This window comes from Danio rerio, chromosome 5, assembly GCF_049306965.1.
Source record: "Danio rerio strain Tuebingen ecotype United States chromosome 5, GRCz12tu, whole genome shotgun sequence".
Classification (NCBI taxonomy): domain Eukaryota; kingdom Metazoa; phylum Chordata; class Actinopteri; order Cypriniformes; family Danionidae; genus Danio; species Danio rerio.
In genome coordinates, this window is record NC_133180.1 from 74,224,630 (window position 1) to 74,247,500 (window position 22,871).

The following is a 22,871-nucleotide window of genomic DNA, read 5'->3' on the forward strand; positions in this document are numbered from 1 at the left end:
AGTACAGAAACATCCACATAAAAGACTCCACGCCTTCAGTGCTTCAATCAAAATATTATCAAGCTATTAGAATACTTTTGTGTGAACACAAAACAAAAATAATGACTTTATTCAACAGTTTGTTTTCTCCTCAGTGTCAGTATATTGCACATATTTAAAAGACGTAATAATATACACCCCCCAAATGCCCGCACACAACTTCCTGTTTAAAAACAAAACACAGGCATCCAAGGTAACATGTCATATGTGCGATATGTGAATACACTCCCTATTTTTCATCAGAAATGGAATTCATTTTGGAAATACTGAAGACATTACTCACTGTGCACTCATGCAAAAACAAAGACAACAATGTGATTAAGATAAAATGATTTATTGTTTCAATAATAGATCATTGTCAGTTGAGGAATATTAATAACAGCACGTCCTAACCTGGTGCAACAATAATCCAGCGAGAAGTCCTTTTTAGAAGTCAACTGTGGCATAGAGATACAGTAATTCAATAGCCGTTACTTGTGATTTATTCTGCAATGAAACCTCTGATAACAGACTTGATTTCTGAAACAACTCCATATCAGCTATACCGTCCAAAATGAAGTATGGCATTGGCAAGTCTAAGATTTATATAGTACAGTCAGAGTCCAGTATTTGGCTGAATATTGACAAAGTCTGATATAATTTGCAGCTTATTCTGGCGAAAATATCTAAAGTCAAAACAACAAAAATTCCAGTAAGTAAAACGATGCAGGAGTTTATTAAAAAAATGAGTAATAATACAAATAAAATCATGTTATTTGGTTTGTAGTGTAGCTAGCTATGTGGAGCTGGATTTGAACTCTGCTTGTTTAAATTATTAAAAATATTTTAATTTATAGTCATGTGAAAAAGTTAGTACACCCAATGAAATTACAATCTTTCCATTTCATGACAAAAAAAAAATAAAAAATAGGAGCAGGTCTTAAAGGTGCAGTATGTAGGATTGACATAGTGCTTAGTTTAGTGGTTGTTTGAGGTATTGCAGTTCAAATTCAAAATATTCCCGAGGGTTTTAGTCACCCGGTCACTCCGATGACTCCATACTAGTGTTGTCATGATACTGAAATAAAAAAAAAACGTCCATTTCCGCTAATATTTGATTGGTCGTTCATCAAACTCAGCGCTGTTTATTGAGTGTTACCACTTAAAGCCACGATTCATTAGCGAATTGCTCGTATCACTGAAAAAAAAATTATACAAAGATGATTCCTTGGATTTACTCAATTTTTTCACGTTAAGTGGTTGAAAACAATTTATTTGGGCTGAATTTAAACAAACAAATTAAGTTTAGTTTGATTGTTTAAATTCAACACAAATTATTTGTATGCAACTGTTCTGTATGCAACACTTTTTTCAGCGTGTCAGCTTACAGACAAACCCAGTTGATGAATGTGACTTTGAACAGTGCAGTGTCCCTGTATCTGTGTTTACACTCAGTAAACAGCGGTGAGTTCGGTGATCTGATGACCATTACGGCCAATCACAGTCATTTCTTTTGAGCATGTGAACAGAATAGCAAATCAGTTGTTTAAGAATGTGCTCAATAGAGCTCAAATGTTAGAGGAAATGGACATTTTTAAAGTTTCAGTACCGATTGATACCCAATTCCAGTATTGTGCAACCCAACTCAATATGTAACCCCGGGGTGAAATTTCAGGAGTTTTCCGGGTGACAGAAAAATATGGGACATGGGCGGGAGATGGGTCTAAAACACGGGAGACCCCCGGGAAAGTGTTGGCAGGTGTGAACCCCGGCGACTTTCCGCATAGGAGTCAATTGCTCTAACAAGAAGACTAAAGTCCATGCCCTCTAGAGTCTGTCGCTAGAGCACCTTTTAGAGTCAGAGGAGTGAGGTTCAGCTAAACAGCACTTGACTAGCTGGCCTCTGTTACACTCACCCACCCTAAACCTCACTCCCATCCAGGTCACGGCACCAATCTAACCCCACCGCTCCTACAAGACCTAAACCGCTCTTAGCTAAAATCGAACCGGTGACTTTCCGCATGGGAGTTGGTTGCTTTAACAAGAAGGGTAAAGTCCTAGAGTCTGTCGCTAGAGCACTAGCTGGCCTCGGTTACACATACACACGCAGGTTGCCAGATTGAGAACACCAACAGAAGCTAGCGTGCCTGACGATCAAGCCTTACGCCTGTTTCACACGGGGCGTCAGCATCAACACTTCCCATTCCCTTTGAATGGGTGACGTGCAGTGCTTAATTTGTGAATTGCGAGGTCCCGGAACAGATCAAGGTAACAGATCCGGCATGTTACCCGAGGAAGGAGAGGTGTCGTGCACAAAAGTGGAGAGTAGGGAGGGATGGGAATGGAAGGATGAAAGTAAAGAACGGGTGGGTTGTCGCTGACTAAAAGGAAAGTGATCATTGGACGGGGGAGGAGGGCGATTGAGGAGGGGGGGGTCGGTAAAATCAGGTGCTGCATCATATTTCAGAGGTGAAATCTCTGAAATCTATGGGTGCCGGCACAAATTAAGACCTGGTAATGTCAAACATTACCAAACTGAATTGTGGATCTGTCGTTGCTGCGTCACCTGCATTTCTCGCTAAAAACTCAACTTTAAACGCTAACGGAAGCGTCAGCCAGTAAGATTGTTTTATGGAAATACCCCAGCTCAGACAGTAGCCAATTGCGGTATAATTTCATTGGTTGACACTGCTATGAGGATCGCGTCAGCATCAAGAGTTGGTGCTAACGCCTTGTGTGAATGTACTGTTACACTGTAAGACACTTAGCTAATGTTTACATTTATAATGCTGCGTTCACCCCAGGTGCGGATGAAGCCTCAAGCTCAAGTCATTTACATGTTGAGTCAATGCAATGACGTGAGTAGACATCCTGCAGTGCGTTTTGCGTGAATGAGGCAGCGCGAATGAAGCGGCGCGAGTTGAGCATTTTGCGCATTTGAATCGCTTGAGTTGGAAAATCGGAACTTCAGCAGACATTCGCGCCGCGTTAACCAATCAGAAGCTTGCTCTTGTAGGGGCGTGATTATGATGTAAAGCTTGTTGTTGGTGTCCCAAGGAGAAATCCTCTTTCCGACACCGGACAACAGTTGATCAAACTGTGCGCGGCTCAGTCCGAAGCACTGCTGAAAGCTTCCATCATTCAGGTAGTTTCTGGAGGACTTGATGAACAGGGCTGGGTGCACCTCTGAAAGGATCTAGTTGACGGCGCTGAACGAATTTACGCAGTTTTTTAAGCCTTTATAAAAGCACAGCTATTCTCTCTATAAAATCCACGTTAGCTATTCAGCAACGAAGCTAGAGTTGCCGGGCAGAAAGAAGCGATGCCCATGACCTGAACCTGCATCTATTATGAAGCAAATTTGACGTGCGAATTAAGCGAGTACTCTCAAAATGTTTACGCGTCTATTTCGCACGATTTATCCGCATCTGGTGTGAACGCAGTATAACATTTGTATCATTTGCCAATTTAAAAACTTCCTCTGTCTTGTCTGTGTGTCATTTCAATGTCTGCCCTTTCCATAGGAGGTCACAGTTCTGCACGGCAGCAAATCATTTAATAGCTTAGTCCAGGGGTGCTCAATCCTGTTCCTGGAGATCTACCTTCCTGCAGATTTCAGTTGCTACCCATATCAAACACACCTGAACCAATTAATTAGGACCTGAACACCACTTGATAATTACATGCAGGTGTGTTTGATATGGGTTGCAACTGAAATCTGCAGGAAGGTCGATCTCCAGGAACAGGATTGAGCACCCCTGGCTTAGTCAAAGTCCAGAGCTCATCCTGACTGAAACGCTTTGCAAAAAACTTTCATGCAGAAAATGAGAACTTCAACTCACTGCTGCTAAAAGTGGACCTACAGACATCTGAGTCATAGGCTGCCTTCAGGTTGTCATCCCTCTATCTTTCTATCTTTGGTAAATAAATAATGACCCACTTTGAGATGTTGTGTGTTGTCCGTTTGAGGTTTTATCTTCGAGATTTTAAGACCTGCCAAGGACCATATTGTCCTGATATGGACATGCAATTCAAGTCTCCTACCTTGTTCACATGACTATGTCACTAAATGTAGCTAAATAAATCAATCGATCTGTTGCTTTGCTGTAGCAAAACATTGTCGGCGTGATTGCACCTCAACAGGGAAGGATTGTTGTGGATCCTCACCAAGATTATCATCTTGTACATGTGATTAAGAGGTAAAAGTCTCAGGCACTTCAATTGTTTGCAGTTAACTATTTAAGGCTGGGGTGACCGAAGTCGCTCCTGGAGGGCCGGTGTCTTGCTGACTTTAGCTCCAATTTGCTTCAACACACCAGCCTGGAAGTCTCTAGTATACCTTGCACAGGCATGTCCAAACTCAGTCCTGGAGGGTCGATGTCCTTCAAATTTTAGTTCCAACGCCAATCAGACACACCTGGGCTAGCTAATCAAGCTCTTACTAGGCTTTCTAGAAACATCCTGGTAGGTGTGTTGAGGCAAGTTGGAGCTAAAATCTGCAGGACATCGGCCCTCCAGGACCGAGTTTGGACACCCCTGACCTAGTAACAGCTTGATTAGCTTGTTCAGGTGTGTTTGATTAGAGTTGGAGGTAAACTCTCCAGGACACCGGCCCACCAGGACCGAGTGTGGACATCCGTGATTTAAGGATTACATATCCCACGTCCTTTCTTAATCTCTAAACTACAGAACAGACGGTTTATAAAATACATGCCCCTCAGTATCCAAGAATAAAACAACACATAGGATATAAAACACCAACAATAAAAAAGGCAGCATTCAAAGCAGTTATAAGCCTGAGGGCTGAGGAATCCTAAAATTCTTTGGCGTTTCAGCAGGCACGATGTAAAATCCTCAGATAGTTTCATAGGCCGCACACTTCTCGGGCCTTGACGTCAACATTGCAGTGCAGTGTGCATTAAAGGAGCTTAACTCTCTTGCAAATACACACCCTTCCAATTTATACCCTACTTATATACAGTATACATCAGGATAACGTATAGATATGTGCGCACATAAAACACTCGTAAAGCACTGTAGGTGCAGGTATGAAAACCGCAATATGTACATAAAAACCCGGCTGCTTAAAATGTTTTGTCTGTTATTGCACTAAGGAGATTCTCCAACTTTCTGGACGCTCCCATCATCAAAAAACCCTTCCACGACAAACCACAACACCACATCCGAGGGTCCGAAGAGTCAGGAACGACGCACAAGAACAATCAGATTAAGAGCTTAAAATCAGGTCTCCATTGGTGTGCTACTGCAATCCGGGACTGATGGTGGATTGGGATAGCCTACGGACACATATTGGGTCACTTCCGGATGATAGTCCTGTTTAGAAGAGATCTGGTAGTGGTTGTACTCCGAGTTGGGGTGTTTGTAGAGACCTTGTCTGCTTTGGTTGTAGTTGTGCTGGATTCCGTCTCCAGCAGACTGGTCTGAAACAAAACCGGGATTGTACCAAGTGTAGCGCGCTCGACCCTGCTTGTGCTGCATTTGGACTGATCCGCTGTCCCTGTGTTCTGCGTTTCCAGCTTGATCACTAGTTAAATATCCATCAAAGGGATTTCGTCCTCTATTTCGAGAGCGTTGTCTGTTCCCCCAGTTTCCGTAGCCTCTGTTTCCATGATTGCGTCTTTGTTGGTGATGATTATTCGGCCACTGTGGTTTCGGTGAAGGAGAGGATTGGAAAGTGTGAACTTCATCTGTATTTAGGGAAGACTGTGCTGCTGGTTCTTGGTTTCCACAAGGGCCCCAATTGAAGCCTCGGTGTTGGGGATTATTCTTAAATGGGAACTGTAGTTTCCTATCTTGTGGAGGCAGAAAGCGTCCAGTTCCTGGTAGGAAAGGCCCATTGGGGTTGCGAGAGGGTTGAGAATTGAACGATGGATTTGATGGTCGAGAGGATGCTGTGTTGAACGGGTTATTCTGAGAGTGTCCCGTGGGCGGTGTGTAGAGCGCATTGTTTGGCTGATTGTTGGCTCCTTTGCGGCGTTTTGGGTCGTGGTATTTTTCTGGATACTGCCAGCGATGACGACCGCGCCGGTACCCAGAATCCTCATTTCGTCTGTTGACTTGTGCTGTCGGTTCTTCAACCCTGGCCCCACCAAATTCAACATCTTCATCATCTCCCTGAAATAAAAAAATGAAATCTTTACATGAGCTTAAAACATAGTGATAATGATGTGCCTGAAAACGATAAACACGCTTGTATGCACTGGAGCTTTGCTATGATCTCTTGAATGGATTCTGAATTTAGTTTTTAACAGCATATGGTGATGTACGCTTTACAAACAGCATTACTCTGAGTCCAATTCTTTCCAAATACCCCTTGAACGTAAAATAATCATTAATAAAGTTAGGAAAGGTTTATGCATTAATCAAAGGTTTACATTAATCATCTCGACATGAAAGCCAACTTGCATAACTAAGCCAAATAGACAAGCTCTTCCTTGTGAGCATTAAAAACTAGAACTAGAGCACAGTCCGCTGCTATAACTAGCCTAAAGCGCCGTCTGGTGTTAAAAACTAGCCTAGAGCACTGACTGCTGTTAAAACTAGCCTAGAGCACCGACTGCTGTTAAAAACTGGATTAGAGCACAGTCTGCTGTTAAATGCTAGCTTAGAACGCCATCTGCTGTTAAAAACTAGCCTAGAGCACTGTCTGCTGTTAAACGCTAGCCAAGAGCACCATCTGCTGCTAAAACTAGACTAGAGTGCCATCTGCGGTTAAAAACTAGCCCAGAATGCCGTCTGCTGATCAAAAACTAGCCTAGAGCGGCGTCTGCTGATCAAAAACTAGCCCAGAGCACCGTCGGCTGATCAAAAACTAGCCTAGAGCGGCAGCTGCTGATCATAAACTAGCTTAGAGTGCCGTCTGCTGTTAAACACTAAGCTACAGAGCCGTCTGTTGCTAAAAACTACCCTAGAGCTCCGTCTATTGTTATAAACTAGCCTAGAGCACCATCTTCTTTTAAAAATGCAGCCTAGATCTGCGGCTGTTGTTTAAAAACTAGCCCAGAGCACAGTCTCCTGTTAAAAATTAGCCTAGAGTGCCATCTAGTGTTAAAAACTAACCTAGAGCGCCGTCTGCTGTTAAAAATTAGCCTAGAGTGCCATCTAGTGTTAAAAACTAACCTAGAGCGCCGTCTGCTTTTAAAAATAGCCTAGAACGCCTTCTGCTGTTAAAACTAATTGTATTTTAGGCTTGTTTTCTGAATATATGTGTTACCTTAACATCAACTGGGAATATCTTCTCCATCTTCACCATGCGATCCCTCAGTGATCGGATTTCCTCGTCCTTCATATTATTCTGCAGCTTCACCTCCTGCAGAATGTCAGTCAGTTTGTCGATATGAGCCTTGAGGTCTCCCATATCGGTCTTTCCTCCTTCACTTCCTCCTACAGCTGCTGCTGCTGCAATTCTGTCCTCCCTGTCTCCCTCTTCTTCCCCAATGCCCACAGTCTCACATACATCCTTGGCCACACTTTTCCAGGTCTCTCTCTCCTGAGGGTCTTTCTGGCAATATGTCCGACAGAGCTCCTTCATTCTGACAATAGCCAAGGCCTCGATCTCTTGCCGCGTATGCTTAAAATCCCCAAGTGCAACCTTAAGAAGCAACAAGAGATATGCTTTATTAATGTCAACTTCTGGTCATATGATCTAGTGCCCAAACGCGGTCCTAGAGGGCCTAAAAGAAACATCGTCTTTGAAGTGGTCATTAAAATGCTCTTGAAATGTACAGTATCCTGGCATGTTTGCATCAATTAACAGGTCAGCTTGGTGACTGCTATTGACTTAATGGCCCGTTTCCACTGAGTGGTACAGTACGGAACGGGTTACCTTTATAAGGCTTGCGTTTCCACTGCCAAAAGGGTACCAATGGTGTACGACAAAGTTTCAGACGTCTTTCTTACTCAAGGAAATGTCAAAGTAAAGCCGTATGGGTCGTTCACATATCATACGAGAAGCACTTCACAGTGGCTTTATAAATTTAAATACTTCTGTATAAATGTTCATTACTAACCTTCCAATGAACATGATTTGATTATAACTGCAGATCAATGATGTGAAATAGCCTGCTGTAAATGCAACCTATATGAACACATACAGACCCTTACAGTCTTCAATATGTCACCAACTACAGATAAACTACACACAGCAGACATTTAGTCCTTATTTGGGTACAAAAACAACACGAAATTTAGCCCACAGTGAGAGCAAACCTCTCATCTGTATATTTAATCTTCACCAGCACATGTAACCACTGTTGGAGAGTATTTCCATCATTCCCAGTTCATAATAGTCCAGAAGGTGATGATAATAATAAAACACAGTGAAATTGAAACCGCTCGCTCTTAAAACAACAACAGGACACGGTAGATTTTCTTCTTCTTGGCTTTGTGTCTGTTTATCAAGACGACAACCAGGTTTGATTGAGCTCGGGTCGAACAGGGCTTGTTATTATATGTATATATTATTATGGTGTAATGTCTCGGCTGTGTTTTTAAAAATGGTGGTTCCTTTGTTTCATTTTCCTGCTTCTGTGAGTGACGTATCTATGTAAACCAACAGTGTTCAGCTACGCGTCTCACTCTGCCTTTTGGTACCCTTTTGTCATGCTAGGTACCCTTAAAAGGTACCCATAAAGTGGTACTGTACATTCATTTTTAGGCACCTTTAAACAGTGGAAACAAAACCGAGCTGCACTGTACCACTCAGTGGAAACGGGCCATAAGTGACTGCAAGTTAACGACAGGAAAAGACCAGTACGAACTCTGTCTATATATATACACACACAGTTGAAGTCAGAATTATTAGCCCCCCTGAATCATTAGCCCCCTTGTTTATTTCCCCCCATTTTCTGTTTACAGAGAGAAGGTTTTTTTCAACAAATTTGTAAACATAATAGTTTTAATAACTCATCCCTAATAACTGATTTATTTTATCTTTGCCATGATGACAGTTAATAATATTTAACTACATCTTTTTCAAGACACTTCTATACAGCTTAAAGTGACATTTAAAGGCTTAACTAGGTTAATTTGGCAGGTTATGGTAATTAGGCAAGTTATTGTATAACGATGGTTTGTTCTGTAGACCATTGAAAAAATATGTAGCTTAAAGGGGCTAATAATTTTGTCCTTAAAATGGTGTTTAAAAAATTAATAACTGCCTTTATTCTAGCCGAAATAAAACAAATAAGACATTCTCCAGAAGAAAAAATATTATCAGACACACTGTGAAGATTTCCTTGCTCTGTTAAACATCATTTGGGAAATATTTAAAAAAGAAATAAAAATTTAAAGGAGGGCTAATATTTCTTCAACTGTATATATATATATATATATATATATATATATATATATATATATATATATATATATATATATATATATATATATATATATATATATATATAAGAAAGCATATTTACTCTTAATTGACTCTGAAATATACTAAAATATAAAATATATACTAAAATGAAATATATACTGAAATATATAAATAAATAATTATAATAAAGCAAGTGAGTCTTTAAGAGCTCTTCCAGTAGCTTCAATATTGACAGTATATCCCCATTTCAGAATTTCCTTAATTCTCCCACCAAAGTCAACCACACTTATACTGTCAAAGCTTCGTTACTTAACACACCTCATTCAGATTATCAGCTGGTTAACAGAGGGACCAGTGAACTGATCCATGTGTGTCAAATAAGAAAGGCATATAAAATGAGCTGGGGGGTGGTGGGGTGGAGGAGGACCAGAATTGGGAATCACTGATTTTACTGAGGAACCTAGCCATTTTATACTATTTTATACATTTGCATTAAAAGTATAAATGATGCTTAAAACTAGAAGAATTTATAGTTATGTTAATTGCACTAAACCATGTTGCAATGTTGTTGTTTATTTTCCTATTTACAGTGTAGCCCAAATAGCTATTTTGTGACTAGCCAATCAGATTTGTGCTCGTCATTTAAAGAAATCTCCAGCCATTTCTCTGTGTGTGTGTGTGTGTGTGTGTGTGTTTGTTATGCATCAGACAATCTGTAGACGACCCATCAGAGAGTAAATCTACCGTGGCAGGTTTAAAATCAGTCTCTCAATTAACACTTTTAATTTGACTTGAATTGCACCTCATAGCAGATCTCTTTAACAGCCTGTGTGCGCAGCTCCTCGACGCTGAGTCTGTGTTTGGACTCCTGGGTGGCGGGTATGCGGCGGCGCTGGGGGATCTGATACACACGCAGCGGCTCTCTCCGCTTCCCGCTGCTGGGCAAACCGCACTTCTTCACGATCGACTGCATCTGCAAACATTGCACAAGAACAGAATGACTTCCTGAGCAGCGTCAGAAATAAACAGTCTATCCAATATCCTAAGCGGATCAGAATTAAAGTCTCAAAATGAGCTTTTACAGGGGTCGTTTGATGCTTTGTTCTTTTTGCATGTAGGAAATATCGGACCAATCTCATGAGAAAATGTAACTATTTTAGGTATTGTCAAAAAAAAGAGGCTAATTTAAAAAAATTCATACAACTTGAGAACGTATGATTTTAAAGAGATGGCAGGGCCCCTTATAGCCCCAAACCCCAACCCTATAACTACCCCTTACTGGGGAATGAGCAAATCAAAATAAAATGTACCAATGAGATTGTACAAATGAATACGAATAAGCTAAACATTTTTTTTATTAAAGTTATGAATTGCATTGAGATATGTTGGAAATATGCCAGATTAAAGAGCTGATAGTCTTCCCTAAGATGAATTTAATATTTTTATATAGAGATTTAAAGCCTAAAACACATCAAGACTAGTTTGCCATTAATATTTCAAGATTTGAAAAATTAGCATAACGTTTTGCAAATGAAGGTGTTTGTGTTCACAATAACTTTAAGCTTAAAATAAATATTATGGTTTGGAGTGATTATGGTAAGGTGTTTGGCCAATCACAACACACAGGGTCAGCTGGCCAATCAGGGAACACTGGGCTTTTATGAAGGCCTGGCTTTCTTTCTTTTTTTTTTTTTAGAAACCACACAACTTAATCTGAGCATTTCAGACAGACTGTGAACAGAGGTGCTGCAACAATGTACAGTATGCAGAAAACATTCAAGGGTGTTAGGGTTGGGGCCTATTCTAGTACACACAATAAAAGAAAATATATATCACATGGCTATTTCAAAACAATTTTAAGTCTGCATCTACATATATCAGAACTAATAGCCCTCCTGAGCTATTAGCCCCCGTCTATTTCTTTTCCCAATTTCTGTTTAACAAAGAGAAGAATTTTTTAACACATTTTTAAACATAATAGTTTTAATAACTCATCTCTAATAACTGATTTATTTTCTCTTTGCCATGATGACAGTAAATAATATTAGACTAGATATTCTTCAGGACACTTCTATACAGCTTAAAGTGACATTTAAAGGCTTAACTAAGTCAATTATGTTGACTAGGCAGGTTAGGGTAATTAGGCAAGTTATTGTATAACAATGGTTTGTTCAGTAGACTATCGAAAAATATAGCTTAAAGGGGCTAATAATTTTGACCTTAAAATGGTGTTTAAAAACTTTTTAAACTGCTTTTATTCTAGCCAAAATAAAACAAATAAGACTTTCTCCAGAAGAAAAAATATTATCAGACATACTGTGAACATTTCATTGCTCTGTTAAACATCATTTGGTAAATATTTAAAAAAGAAAAAAATTCAAAGGGGGGGCAAATAATTCTGACTTCAACTGTATATATACACACAAACCAATCATTACAAGTTAGCACCTGGAGTGTAGAGTAGTTCATTATACGTGATTGCCTGTGTTGTGTGTTTGTGGGTTTTGTGACATAAGGACACAAACTGGGGTATTAATGACAAAGAGGACATTGCCCATTTTTCAAAAGGCTTATAAATAATACAGAAGTAGTTTTACAGAAGTAGGTTCCTGTAAAGCAGGGGTGGCCAATCCTGTTTCTGGAGAGCTACCTTCATGCAGATTTCAGTTGCTACCCATATCAAACACACCTGAACCAATTAATTAGGGCCTGAACACCACGTGATAATTACAGGCAGGTGTGTTTGATACTGGTTGCAACTGAAATCTGCAGGAAGGTGGCTCTCCAGGAACAGGATTGGCCACCCCTGCTGTAAAGGGTAGAGTGACAAAAAAATACAGCTTGTGCAGTATAAAAACCATTACATCAATGAAGCGTCCCTATTATAAAAAAAAACTCTGTTTGTTTGAATGTGTGCATGTTTGTCTGACCTTGTTGGCAGGTAGTTTTTCTCTGAGAGAAGAGATGAGTCTCCAGCTCTCCTCACAGGATCTCTTATCAGAATCATCTCCGCTGTCTGAATCTGCATACTACTCACAGACAGAAAAAGGCAGTGTTTACATATTAGCTTGGTGACAAAACCAAGACCAATCTGAAGCAATTCTGTACACCATGTTAATAATACTTTACATGCAAAGCACACTGGGTAATAAACTTATCATGTTAGCATGAAGTCATTGAAAATTGTTGCATAACAATGCGTCAAGAAACCATCTTTGGATAGAGGAGATCATATGTAGATTTGAATGCAAATCAGTTTTGTTTACAACTTGAGGGATCTTGGATCAGCCACTTTTCCTCATAGAAACACAAACTTACATTCTCATACACTTACATTCCTAACATTCTCAAAATAGGCTGAATATGGAGAATAGATTATAAACTAGACTGAAATGTTGAAGTGGAATACATCTACTTTTGCTCATGCAAAATCATTTAAATGAGAGACATAAATGCAAAACTACTTAAAAAAACTAGACTCTGCACACCGCCTATATTCCTATTAAAATCTCAGTGCTACGCAAGTATTTTACCATAGCAGATGCTAATAACATCCTATTTGTTCGAGAAAACAAAAACAACACCTTCTGGGGAATTTGTGGAAAGTATTAATAATAAAACAGAAGTTAATTTTCTTCTTATATTATAAACAAGTTATGCTTCAAAGACAAACAGGCATTTTGGAACCCCAACTTATTTTAATACATTTTTGGATGCATGTTTAATGTTCATCTTGGCTTTTTTTATGCATTGATGTTATGCAATATCCAAAAACATGCATGAAAATACACATACAAATAGTACTGTTTCTACTTACCAGCCTCTGCTGTTCCAGTATCTGATCGGCCTCCTCCTTCTCTTTACGGTACTGATTCTCAAGGTCCTGTAGTCTGAGAAAGACAGAGCAGACATTAGCAACAAAACACCTGATGGGGAAAATAAAAGGAGCTGAAAGCAGATTTATATGGATTCCAGCTGGTCTAGAAGGTTGATCAGATGGACTGTCAACTAGTCTTGCTGATGTTGAAACTGATTTGATTCAAAACCTTTTTTTCCTTCTATGGTTTCTTTTTTTCCCAGCTCCACTTTTTATTTTTAATTTTGGATGATTATGCATGGAACAAAACTGCTGCAATTTAAAGTTATGCCAACTGAGTGCTAGTTTTAAGTTCCGAGCTTGTACTGTACACCATGCACACTGGATTAACTATGGCTGAGGCTATTAACTAAGGGCCAGTCACATATCGAGTCTTTTGGAAGCGCAAGTTCGTTATTTCCAATGGAGGCGCATGGCTTGCATATATGGAGCGACGGACTCCTGCTTTCTAGACGCACATACTAGTTGAAAAAATGTCGCGAGCGCCCTACACAGAGGAAAAAAAAATACAAAATGAAAAATACCAAACAATTTGGTTATATAGTTGATCAAAAGGTTCAGCAGCCTTTGAATACATTTCTTCACTGTAAAAGGGAAATACTTAGCTATTATGTAACTTAGATTTACATTAGACAAATACTTTTTTATTTATTAATTTTTTATAGATTTTAAATTGTATTTATTTATTGAAATTTTATTTATTTAATATTTACATTTTTTTAAATATATCATTTTAAATTCATTTATTTAATTTTTTAATTCTTTTATTTATTTAAATTTTATTAATTAATTTATTTTAATTTATTAAAATTTATATACATTTATTTAAATTTTATTTATTTACTGTAATTTGTTTTATTTATTTAAAATTAATTAATACATTTTTATTTATTTCAAATTTATTTATTTAAATTTCATTTATTTATTAAATTATTATTGTTTTATTTATTGACATTTATTTTCAGTGTAAAATTATTACTTATGTTTAAATGGCAAAACTTTTTTTTCACTTATTTCTGTAAGTCCAAAGAGAATTGGTCTATTGTTTGTTTTTTATTACTGTTTATGTCATATTATTTGGTAACTGAGCAGCAATAAACAACACTCTAAAATATAACGAGTTTTCATGTGATTTTCTAAACTTGCAGTGTTTCGAAATTATTGAATGCATAATAATCGTGATTACCAAAATCTATAATTGTTGCATCCCTATATATGTATCGGCTCATGTCATTACACCTCAGTGTGAGAAATACAAGGTGTGCCATGTAAACTGGTTGAAATATCAAGCCTTACTGTAAATGCATGAGACTTGAGAGTCCTGTAATATCAAAGCAGGCAAAAATTGCAAAAGGAAATGAACACAGATTTAGATCTCTAAGAACAGGTTTAAATGTGTCTTCACCTTTTTTCCATCTCCTGCTTTATATCGATGCCTTGTTTCTCCAGCAGCTCTTTCTGTGCATAGCTCCAGTCCACCGGCTCCCCCTGCTGCTCCTGTGTGGCGCTGCGCTCTCTCTCTAATCGGGCCTGCTCAGGGTGGTTAAACCTGAACACATGGTTCTTCCCCATCACTATACGGTTACCTACACAAGCACAGGACATGCTTAATCAAGATATAAAGTATGCTGGGAATGTCATACTAACAGACTACTACTACTGCAGTACACACAACTGCCAGTATCTTATTTGAAATGAACTGCAGCCTAAGTTTTATATAAAAGCACTGTTGAAACAACAGCGAGCGGAATGTTGTGCAAGGCTTGTGCTGTAGTAATTATCACTTACTTTCAATTGTGAACAGGTATAAAAATACATTGAAGCCTGCACTGAAATACTCACCTTGTTTGAGCACAACACCTTCAGTGACCTGTTTGCCATTGACATACGTCTCCGCTCCAACTAACGGCTCCAAAGTTACCACCACTGCAGGAAAACACACACAACTCAAAAAAATATGAAAGAAAAGACTTAGTCTTTGTAATAACCAGACACTACTTGCTGAGGTAGACCAATAGACATATAAGAAACAAGTGTGTATATGTCTAAATGTAAATCAGTCAATTAAATGGATGCCGTGACTGTTCTCACCCTCATTATTCTCATTGATTTCACTACAGAAGACGCAGTGCAGCTCCTTTATGAACTGACCACTGAGGCGAATATCCACATCCTCTTGACCAACCCTGTAACACACAGACAGACACAAGATGAGACACAATAAACAGAAAAGTAGAATCAGTCCTGCAGGCTCGCACTGCTCACCTGGTGACTCCATCTTTAATATAGTAGATCAGACACTCAGACATCAGAGGATCCTCGTTCAGGTTCACCAGGTGAGGCGTCTGGGGAGAAAACACAAGTTCAAACACCTGGACACTGGACGTCAGGTGTTGCCGACAATCAGATCTTTTTATGCAAACCCCCCAGCTTAGACAGTAGTCAATTGCTGACTAGTTTCATTGGCTGATGATAGCAACAGCCCCAACTTCAGACATGCCCTCAGTCAAGCGTTGAGGCTGAAGCCCTGTGTGAATTAGGCGTTAAAGTCCTTAAATTGGCAATATGTTGGTAAATGTTTAGATCACCACATGCTTTATCTGATTATTAAATGCTGATTACTATCAACTGGATTTTGTATGTGAAAACACACCACACAGTGACATCACCGCACCTGACAAAACTAAACAAATAAAAAAGACTTGATTCACTTTTTTGGGCGAGAAGACACCGACTGTTCCTCCATCCTCTTTCACTGACACACCCATCTCAGCCAGCAGCGACTCCCTGAAATGTCACACACACAAAGAGAGAAAGAGACAGATAAATAAATAATAATAATCAGTATATTTATTTATATTACTGTTTTATTCTAAAATGTTAATTGTTAAATGTTTTATTCCAATTTATTTGTATTTTTTATTTAATTTATTTATTTTTAAACAAATAAATACATAGCTGAATATATGTACCTATTCATTATAAAACGTATAATTTTAAAATATGCTCGACTAAAACTTTGAGGGATCCAAAATTTTGAAAAGACAAATTGAAAGTAATATTTATGAATTAAGTGGTCAACTTGCTTGCTTGACAGAAAGAAACATTTAAATAAGAAAATAGCACTATTTCACAAAGGGAGATGTCAGTTATAGCAAAAATTGAAAATATATGCTGTTTACACCATCATAAAACAAGATGAGAAGACTACATTTAAGTTTAGATTAATGGAGTGTAGGTTTTAACTGATGAACACTGATGAATGCAGAAAGTATAGAATAATATCACAGTTCATTGAAACCTCCTAGACTGGCCAATCAAAATCCAGATTACCTGAGCATATGGGCAATTGTCTACACGTGTGTCTGTGTGTGTGTGTGTGTGTGTGTGTGTGTGTGTGCGTGTGCGTGTTCTTGCCTGTCTTGACGTATTTCCTCAGTTTTCCTGAGTTTCTCCTCCCATGTTTCATTCAGCTCTGCAATGATCTTTTCGGTTTCCTATTAGAGGTACAGTTAGACAACTGTAGACTGGCATATCTTGTTTTTAAGCACACAAAAGCTTTTTTATTATTTAAAAAAACAAAAAACAACATAAAAAAAGCTTTTTTATTTATTAAATTGTATTTATTATTGCAATTTCAGCATCAAATACTATTCATGGCAAACTATTGGTAAAAAATTATGATATGTATAATGCAACACAACCATTTACCAAAACAATACACATATAGTTGACAGCAAAATTATTAGCCCTCCTTTGAAATATTTCTTTACTTTCAAATATTTCTCAAATAATGTTTACCAGAGCAAGGAGAATCACAGTATTTCCCCAAATATTTTTTTCTTCTGGAGAAAGTCTTATTTGTTTTATTTTGGCTAGAATAAAAGCATACTATTTTAAAAAACAATATTATTGACCTTAAATTGTTTACAATTGTCTACAGAACAAACCATTGTTATACAATGACTTGTCTAATTACCTTAACTTAACCTAATTAACCTAGTTAGGCCTTTAAATGTCACTTTAAGCTGAATTATAGTATCTTGAAAATATCTAGTCAAATATTATGTGCTGTCATCATGGCAAAGATCAAATAAATCAGTTATTAGAGATGAGTTATTAAAACTATTATATTTAAAAATGTGTTGGGGGGAAAAAATATCTCCGTTAAACAGAAATTAGGGAAAAATGAACAGGAGGGCTTATAATTCTGACTTAAAAACTATACATAAACAAAAAAAAAACTTGGATTTGCTGAAATTGTATATTGAAATAGCAACACCTTCATATAGTAGAATACTCAATTTCCCCAAGATTGGTTTGGTGTTTTGTTAAGATAGTGTTCTGTGAGTGTGATGTTGTGTACCTTCAGTCTCTCAGCTGCCTCCTCTTTGCTGATTGGCTCAGAGGGACTGGTGGGTGTCACTCCTTCCATTGGTGCATCAGAGGTAGACTGGACATATGACAGCGAGGGCTGATGGGGCTCTCCTAACACTCCTGCTAAAGCTGGATGGCCCGTTTCAGACCCTGACAGAGAATCACAGAATTAGATACAGACAAACAAAACAATAAATAAATAAATATTCAGACAGCAGATAGAAATTTTTATACAGATTTTGTTACTTGAGGGTGCAGGGCATAGTTCATTCAGGTAAGTGATGATAGCAAAAAAGTAAAGTGTTACATATTAACATATTATTAAAACGGGATTAAAAATCAACAGGAATCTATTTATTAAATTAATTATAATTAAATTAATTATAAATGCTATTATAAATGTTATGCATATTTTTTTACCTCAACTACAATGTTACAAGCTAAATTTGTCAATAAAATGATTTTAATATTAACGACACTGCTAAAATTATTTGAGTAATGACTCTTAATGACAAATACCGTTTCTTTTCTACTGAAAATGTGATCAGAAAACACAATTATTATGCCTCATGACAGTTATGTTCATGACAGATTTATGACAAGTTATATTGTCTTGATTATGTCAAGTGTTTATGTTAAGTTACCAAAAATAATGCCATCTCTGCATTTAAAAATGACAAAACAGAGCAAATAACCCTTAATAACAGTTGTAAGAAGCATGCATAAAATCTTAATCTGCATGCGTCACGTCATAATTATAAAGGTTTTATGACAGTCTGATGAACACCTCATCAAGTAAAGTATTACAAAGTTTTCATCTTTGAGTGTGTGTGTGTGTGTACCTGAGGCAGTAATAAGGTTGCTGAGTCCCTGAGACAGAAGCAGCTCCTTCAGTCTGTTCACCTCTTCTTTAAGCTCCCTGACAAGACGAGCGTTTGGATCCTCATTTATGACAGCGTTACACTTGATCTGCTTAGCTCTGTCTGCATACCTACAATGGGATACATAGTGAGCTTTTCCCCTTAAAACAAGCAAATATAATCTACCAACGATGTAAATAAAATAATCTTATAACTAGACTATTTTGCCTAGCCCTTTGGCAGATTATTGGCAGAACTCACTTAATTTAGTAATATACTTTGTATTTCTGAAAACCAGACATTATGTTTTGCTATTCTAGAAAATGCTTTCTGATTTAGGAATTGCTATATATTTAGACTAGAAATAAGACAATTTTTTGCAGTGTAAGATGACATTTTGGACACATTTTAACTCATAAAAATTTAAAAAAATAAATAAAAATAAATCACAGTTCAAATACATATTCTGACAAAGAAAAACTTGTTTTGACAATTAATAAACCTTGCATTTTTTCAAGAATTTTTAAAATCTATTATTTTAACTTAAAATATAATTACATCCATTTTTATTTTTTTAAATATACATTAGTTAAAGATGCACAAAAACAACAGTTCTTCAGGTAAGACATTAACATAAATCTGAACTTAAAGGCATAGTTCACCCAAAAAGTAAAGTGACCTCCTGGTTTACTCTCCCTCATATGGTTTTAAACCTTTAGAAGTTTCTTTCTTCTGTTGATCCCATAGATCTTTCACAGTAGGAAAAACATACTATGCAAGTCAATGGATACCAGCTACCAGCATTTTCCACTATATCTTTATGTTGAGCAGAAGAAAAAATCTCAAATATGTTTTGAACCAGTGAAGGGTCAGTAAATTATGACAGATTTAGCATTTTTTTGGGGTGAACTACCCCTTTATAAGGTTTAGGAATCCACAGGGTCTAGGAGTGTAATAGATCCGTAATCTGCACAGATCAGAAGGCACATAACTTGTAGATGAATAACTTCGTTTGAATTTGCAGGTTAATCCAAAAATCCAAAATTGCAGAGAGATCGCCTCTCGTATCATTCAAATCAGGTGTATGAGCATTTTGGCTTCTCTGTAAAATATAACGATGACAGAAAAAGTTGTGGTGGGACCTAAATGCTTTTTTTGGCTAATAATTAAAGGCGTTTTCTGTCGCTGTTTGTTTTGCCTGCATTAATGCATTCAGTGTAAAGCTGCACAATTAAACATTAAAAGATCTCAATTTAAACCTGCGCAACATGAATGAAAAGTTACGATGATTTGCAAGGGTTTATTAATCCTTCGAAGCGCTGCATTCAAATCTGTGTTTTATCGAGAGATTTAGTTTTTACACTTTTTCAGTTCGTTTCAAACAATTAAATAACACAGCAGTACTGAGGGAACGGTTTATAGCTTAGATATAACATTGATGTTTAGGTTAAAGATTAAATCACTGTTTAATGGAACTTGACGCTGGTGAATGTTGTAGCAATTACACTGTGTAACCAATAGGTGGCGACAAACAACCATCAAAATGATGTCACTGAATAGGTTTTCAGAAATGATCCACCTAAAATAAAGAATGAAGATGTATGTGGGAACTACTGAGTCATTTACTGAAAATAAATATGATCTGTTGTAGAAGATGTTAGATTTCTATATTTAGCATTATCAGCAACAGTAGCAAAGCTAATTTTTTGTATTTAATATTTTCCTTTTTTTCAACTGTTTTTTTCTTGATTTTTATAACAATTACAGGTTATGTTTGCAGTAATATTTTTGTATAAATGGAAAGCAATTGACATTTGTCGTCTACTTTTTCTGATCCGAAAAATGGTCCAATCTGTGACTCAAAAACCCTAGTGTGATCCAAACCATGAGATTTGTGATCTGTTACACCACTAACAGGGACCCAGTAAACAGTATGTGCAGATACAAAAATGGTATGTATTTAGGAAAGAACTGTGGTGTGATTTTACCTGAGAGTACTGAGTGTTTCTTCATAATTGATATCTGCCGGGCTCAGAGCAGCGATCATGGCTGTGCGGGAGTTTCCACCTTCAGACACAAACACTCAAGCTCAGCCAGGATCAGCATTAACAGTGATTTAAAGGGGACAACTTATGCCTCTTTACACAAGATGTAAAACAAGTCTCTAATGTCCCTAGTGTGTGAAGTTTCAGCTCAAAGTACCACACAAATAATGTTTTATAACTCTCTGAAACTGCCCCTTTTAGGGTTTGATCCTATCTGTGCAGTTTTGGTGACTGTCACTTTAAATTCAAATGAGATTTGCATTTTTATTAAACATAAATGTCTTTGTGATTCTGCTTCGGCATCCGTCAGACTGTCCTTCATGGCATGAACTGATTTAAAACACTGTATTATTTCTGTTTACAGCCAGAATGGGCTTTAGGACAACAGACTTACCTAGATTTTCTCTCAATAACCACGTGAGCACAGAATCCCTGTAGGGAATGAAATCGGAGCGTCTCTTCTTTGAGCCGTGCTGTGGAGGAGAAACCTATTGTTATACGAGACAAAGAATTTAACATTTAAGACAAAACACTGAAAGACAAGCGGATAGAAAGAGATGTAAATGAGAAATCAGTTGCAGAACTAAACTGCAGACAAACCTATAGTTCATATATAGCACAAACGCTAGCAGTAGCTCTTACCATGTCTGCCAACGCTGAGATGACTTTACCCAGTGTTGTCAGAGATTTGTTAATATTGGCTCCCTCCTATACAAAAGAAAGCAGTGCTTTTAGATTACCTGTTAATACTTTATACCAGTTAAAAGGTAAATTAACCCCAAATTCAACATTGTATTTAACCCAGCAGCATGCCTAGCATTATTAATTCAACTCATCAATAGAGCTGTCGCGAAAAATCCATTCTGTTTCGACTCAAAAGTAACCGGACTACATTCGCATAATATTGTGAATAATGTTCAATTTTATTAAGCGGACAGATTGTTTCATTTCACAAGACCTACGCGAGTCATCAGGAGGCACAGCTATTACTTTAGACTCATTGAAAGTGTTTATTGTTGATCTAAAAATCCTATCACCTTTGGCTGCCACTATATGAATCACCAAGGATCACGGGTTCAGCTCAAAACCTTCTTTAAAGGGCACCTATGGTGAAAAATCTACTTTTCAAGTTGTCTGGACAGACATGTGTATAAGTATAGTGTATAGAGCATTATATTGAGGTGAAATAAACAAACGCAGTCCTTTTTTTTCAATTTAACAACATAAAAACGGTGGACCAATTGGAACGGTTTTTAGATCGATCGCAACTTTACGTAGGAGTGCGATCCCCCCGCCCACCAATATTGATTGACAGGCGCGTGTCACCATATCCTCAGTTTGTCGTTTCACGTCCGCCATTTTCAGCGTGTGTCACAGCGGTGTCGCTAGAGGAACACCCTTGCTCTATTTTTAGATGTAAGGCTCATTCGGGCTCAACACAAGATCAGCATTCGGTAGGTTTGCAAATGTGTACTTTTCATTGGTTTTGTTCACAACACAAACGGGCGCGGCGGGTAGAAAACAGGGCGAGTCGGGCAGCGGGACAACACATCCTGAATATAAGCGGGAGCGGTCGGATTCGGGCTAGAACCTGGCGGGATTCAATATTTAGTCCCACGCTGATCTTTACCAAAGTGCCATCTAAACATGCGAATGTCCGTGTCTGGTGTGCCGTGTCGCTCTTGGCTCCGCCCCCTTGATACGTTGGGCGGGAATTTCAAACTAATTTTCATGTGAAGCTACACGCCCCTAAAACAGCAAACTGTGTACACGCCCCCCAAATAACACTTTTGAACACATTATAATAAAAACATCTGAACTGTGTGTTGAACTGAACCTAAACTGGCACACTCAGAAGAACCATAATACTAATATTAAATCATAAAAAAGGGGTAAACTATGTGCCCTTTAAATGTTCTTCTGAATAATAAAAAAAAGTCACCTACATCTTGGCTGACCTGTGGGTGAGTAAATTAAAAGGAGATTTTATTTTTTGGGTGATCTATCTCTTTAAGATGCTAGACAAACTGATCTCCAGACAGCTCCTGTCAGACTCATTTTCGTCTAGTGTGAGCGGATCTAAAGGAATGTACCGCTTCAGCTCACAGTCAGACATCAACACATACCTAGAATGGGGATGGCTAAACGATGACAGTATTTGGTTTCAGTGTAAACTCTTTCTTTGTTTGACGCACCTTTAACCTCATGCCTTTGGCTCCAGATGAGTCTGCTCTCTCACTTCCAGCCAGATCAACCAGGCTGATCTTGCTCACCTGAGCAGCAGAAACCAGAGTGAGAAATGAAGAACAAAAAGCAGCATTTTGTCAAAACAGTTACCACGCTTTCATGAACAG

General features: G+C 37.9%; 1 protein-coding gene across 34 annotated transcripts in view; it reads right to left on the reverse strand.

Moving 5' to 3' along the window:
- Window positions 1-354: 354 nt before the first annotated feature.
- kif1ca (kinesin family member 1C, a) overlaps window positions 355-22,871 on the reverse strand; it is a 51,686-nt gene continuing 29,169 nt past the window's right edge. For 6 of the 34 annotated variants that reach the window (XM_073951653.1, XM_073951652.1, XM_073951650.1 and 3 more), the window contains 17 exons: window positions 22,713-22,790; window positions 21,160-21,225; window positions 20,912-20,990; window positions 20,461-20,539; window positions 18,455-18,603; window positions 17,602-17,762; window positions 16,653-16,732; window positions 15,947-16,022; window positions 15,501-15,580; window positions 15,327-15,421; window positions 15,078-15,161; window positions 14,641-14,821; window positions 13,176-13,248; window positions 12,289-12,387; window positions 10,161-10,331; window positions 7,253-7,630; window positions 355-6,153 (listed from right to left, as the gene is read on the reverse strand). In XM_073951653.1, coding sequence (XP_073807754.1) covers window positions 5,260-6,153; window positions 7,253-7,630; window positions 10,161-10,331; window positions 12,289-12,387; window positions 13,176-13,248; window positions 14,641-14,821; window positions 15,078-15,161; window positions 15,327-15,421; window positions 15,501-15,580; window positions 15,947-16,022; window positions 16,653-16,732; window positions 17,602-17,762; window positions 18,455-18,603; window positions 20,461-20,539; window positions 20,912-20,990; window positions 21,160-21,225; window positions 22,713-22,790 — 2,823 coding nt within the window. In that variant the 3' untranslated portion in view covers window positions 355-5,259. Of the gene's footprint in view, window positions 6,154-7,252; window positions 7,631-10,160; window positions 10,332-11,052; window positions 11,991-12,168; window positions 12,388-13,175; window positions 13,249-14,640; window positions 14,822-15,077; window positions 15,162-15,326; window positions 15,422-15,500; window positions 15,581-15,946; window positions 16,023-16,652; window positions 16,733-17,601; window positions 17,763-18,454; window positions 18,604-20,460; window positions 20,540-20,911; window positions 21,006-21,159; window positions 21,226-22,712; window positions 22,791-22,871 lie in introns of those variants that run through there. The other 28 variants (XM_073951648.1, XM_073951647.1, XM_068221570.2 and 25 more) reach the window with 20 other exon arrangements.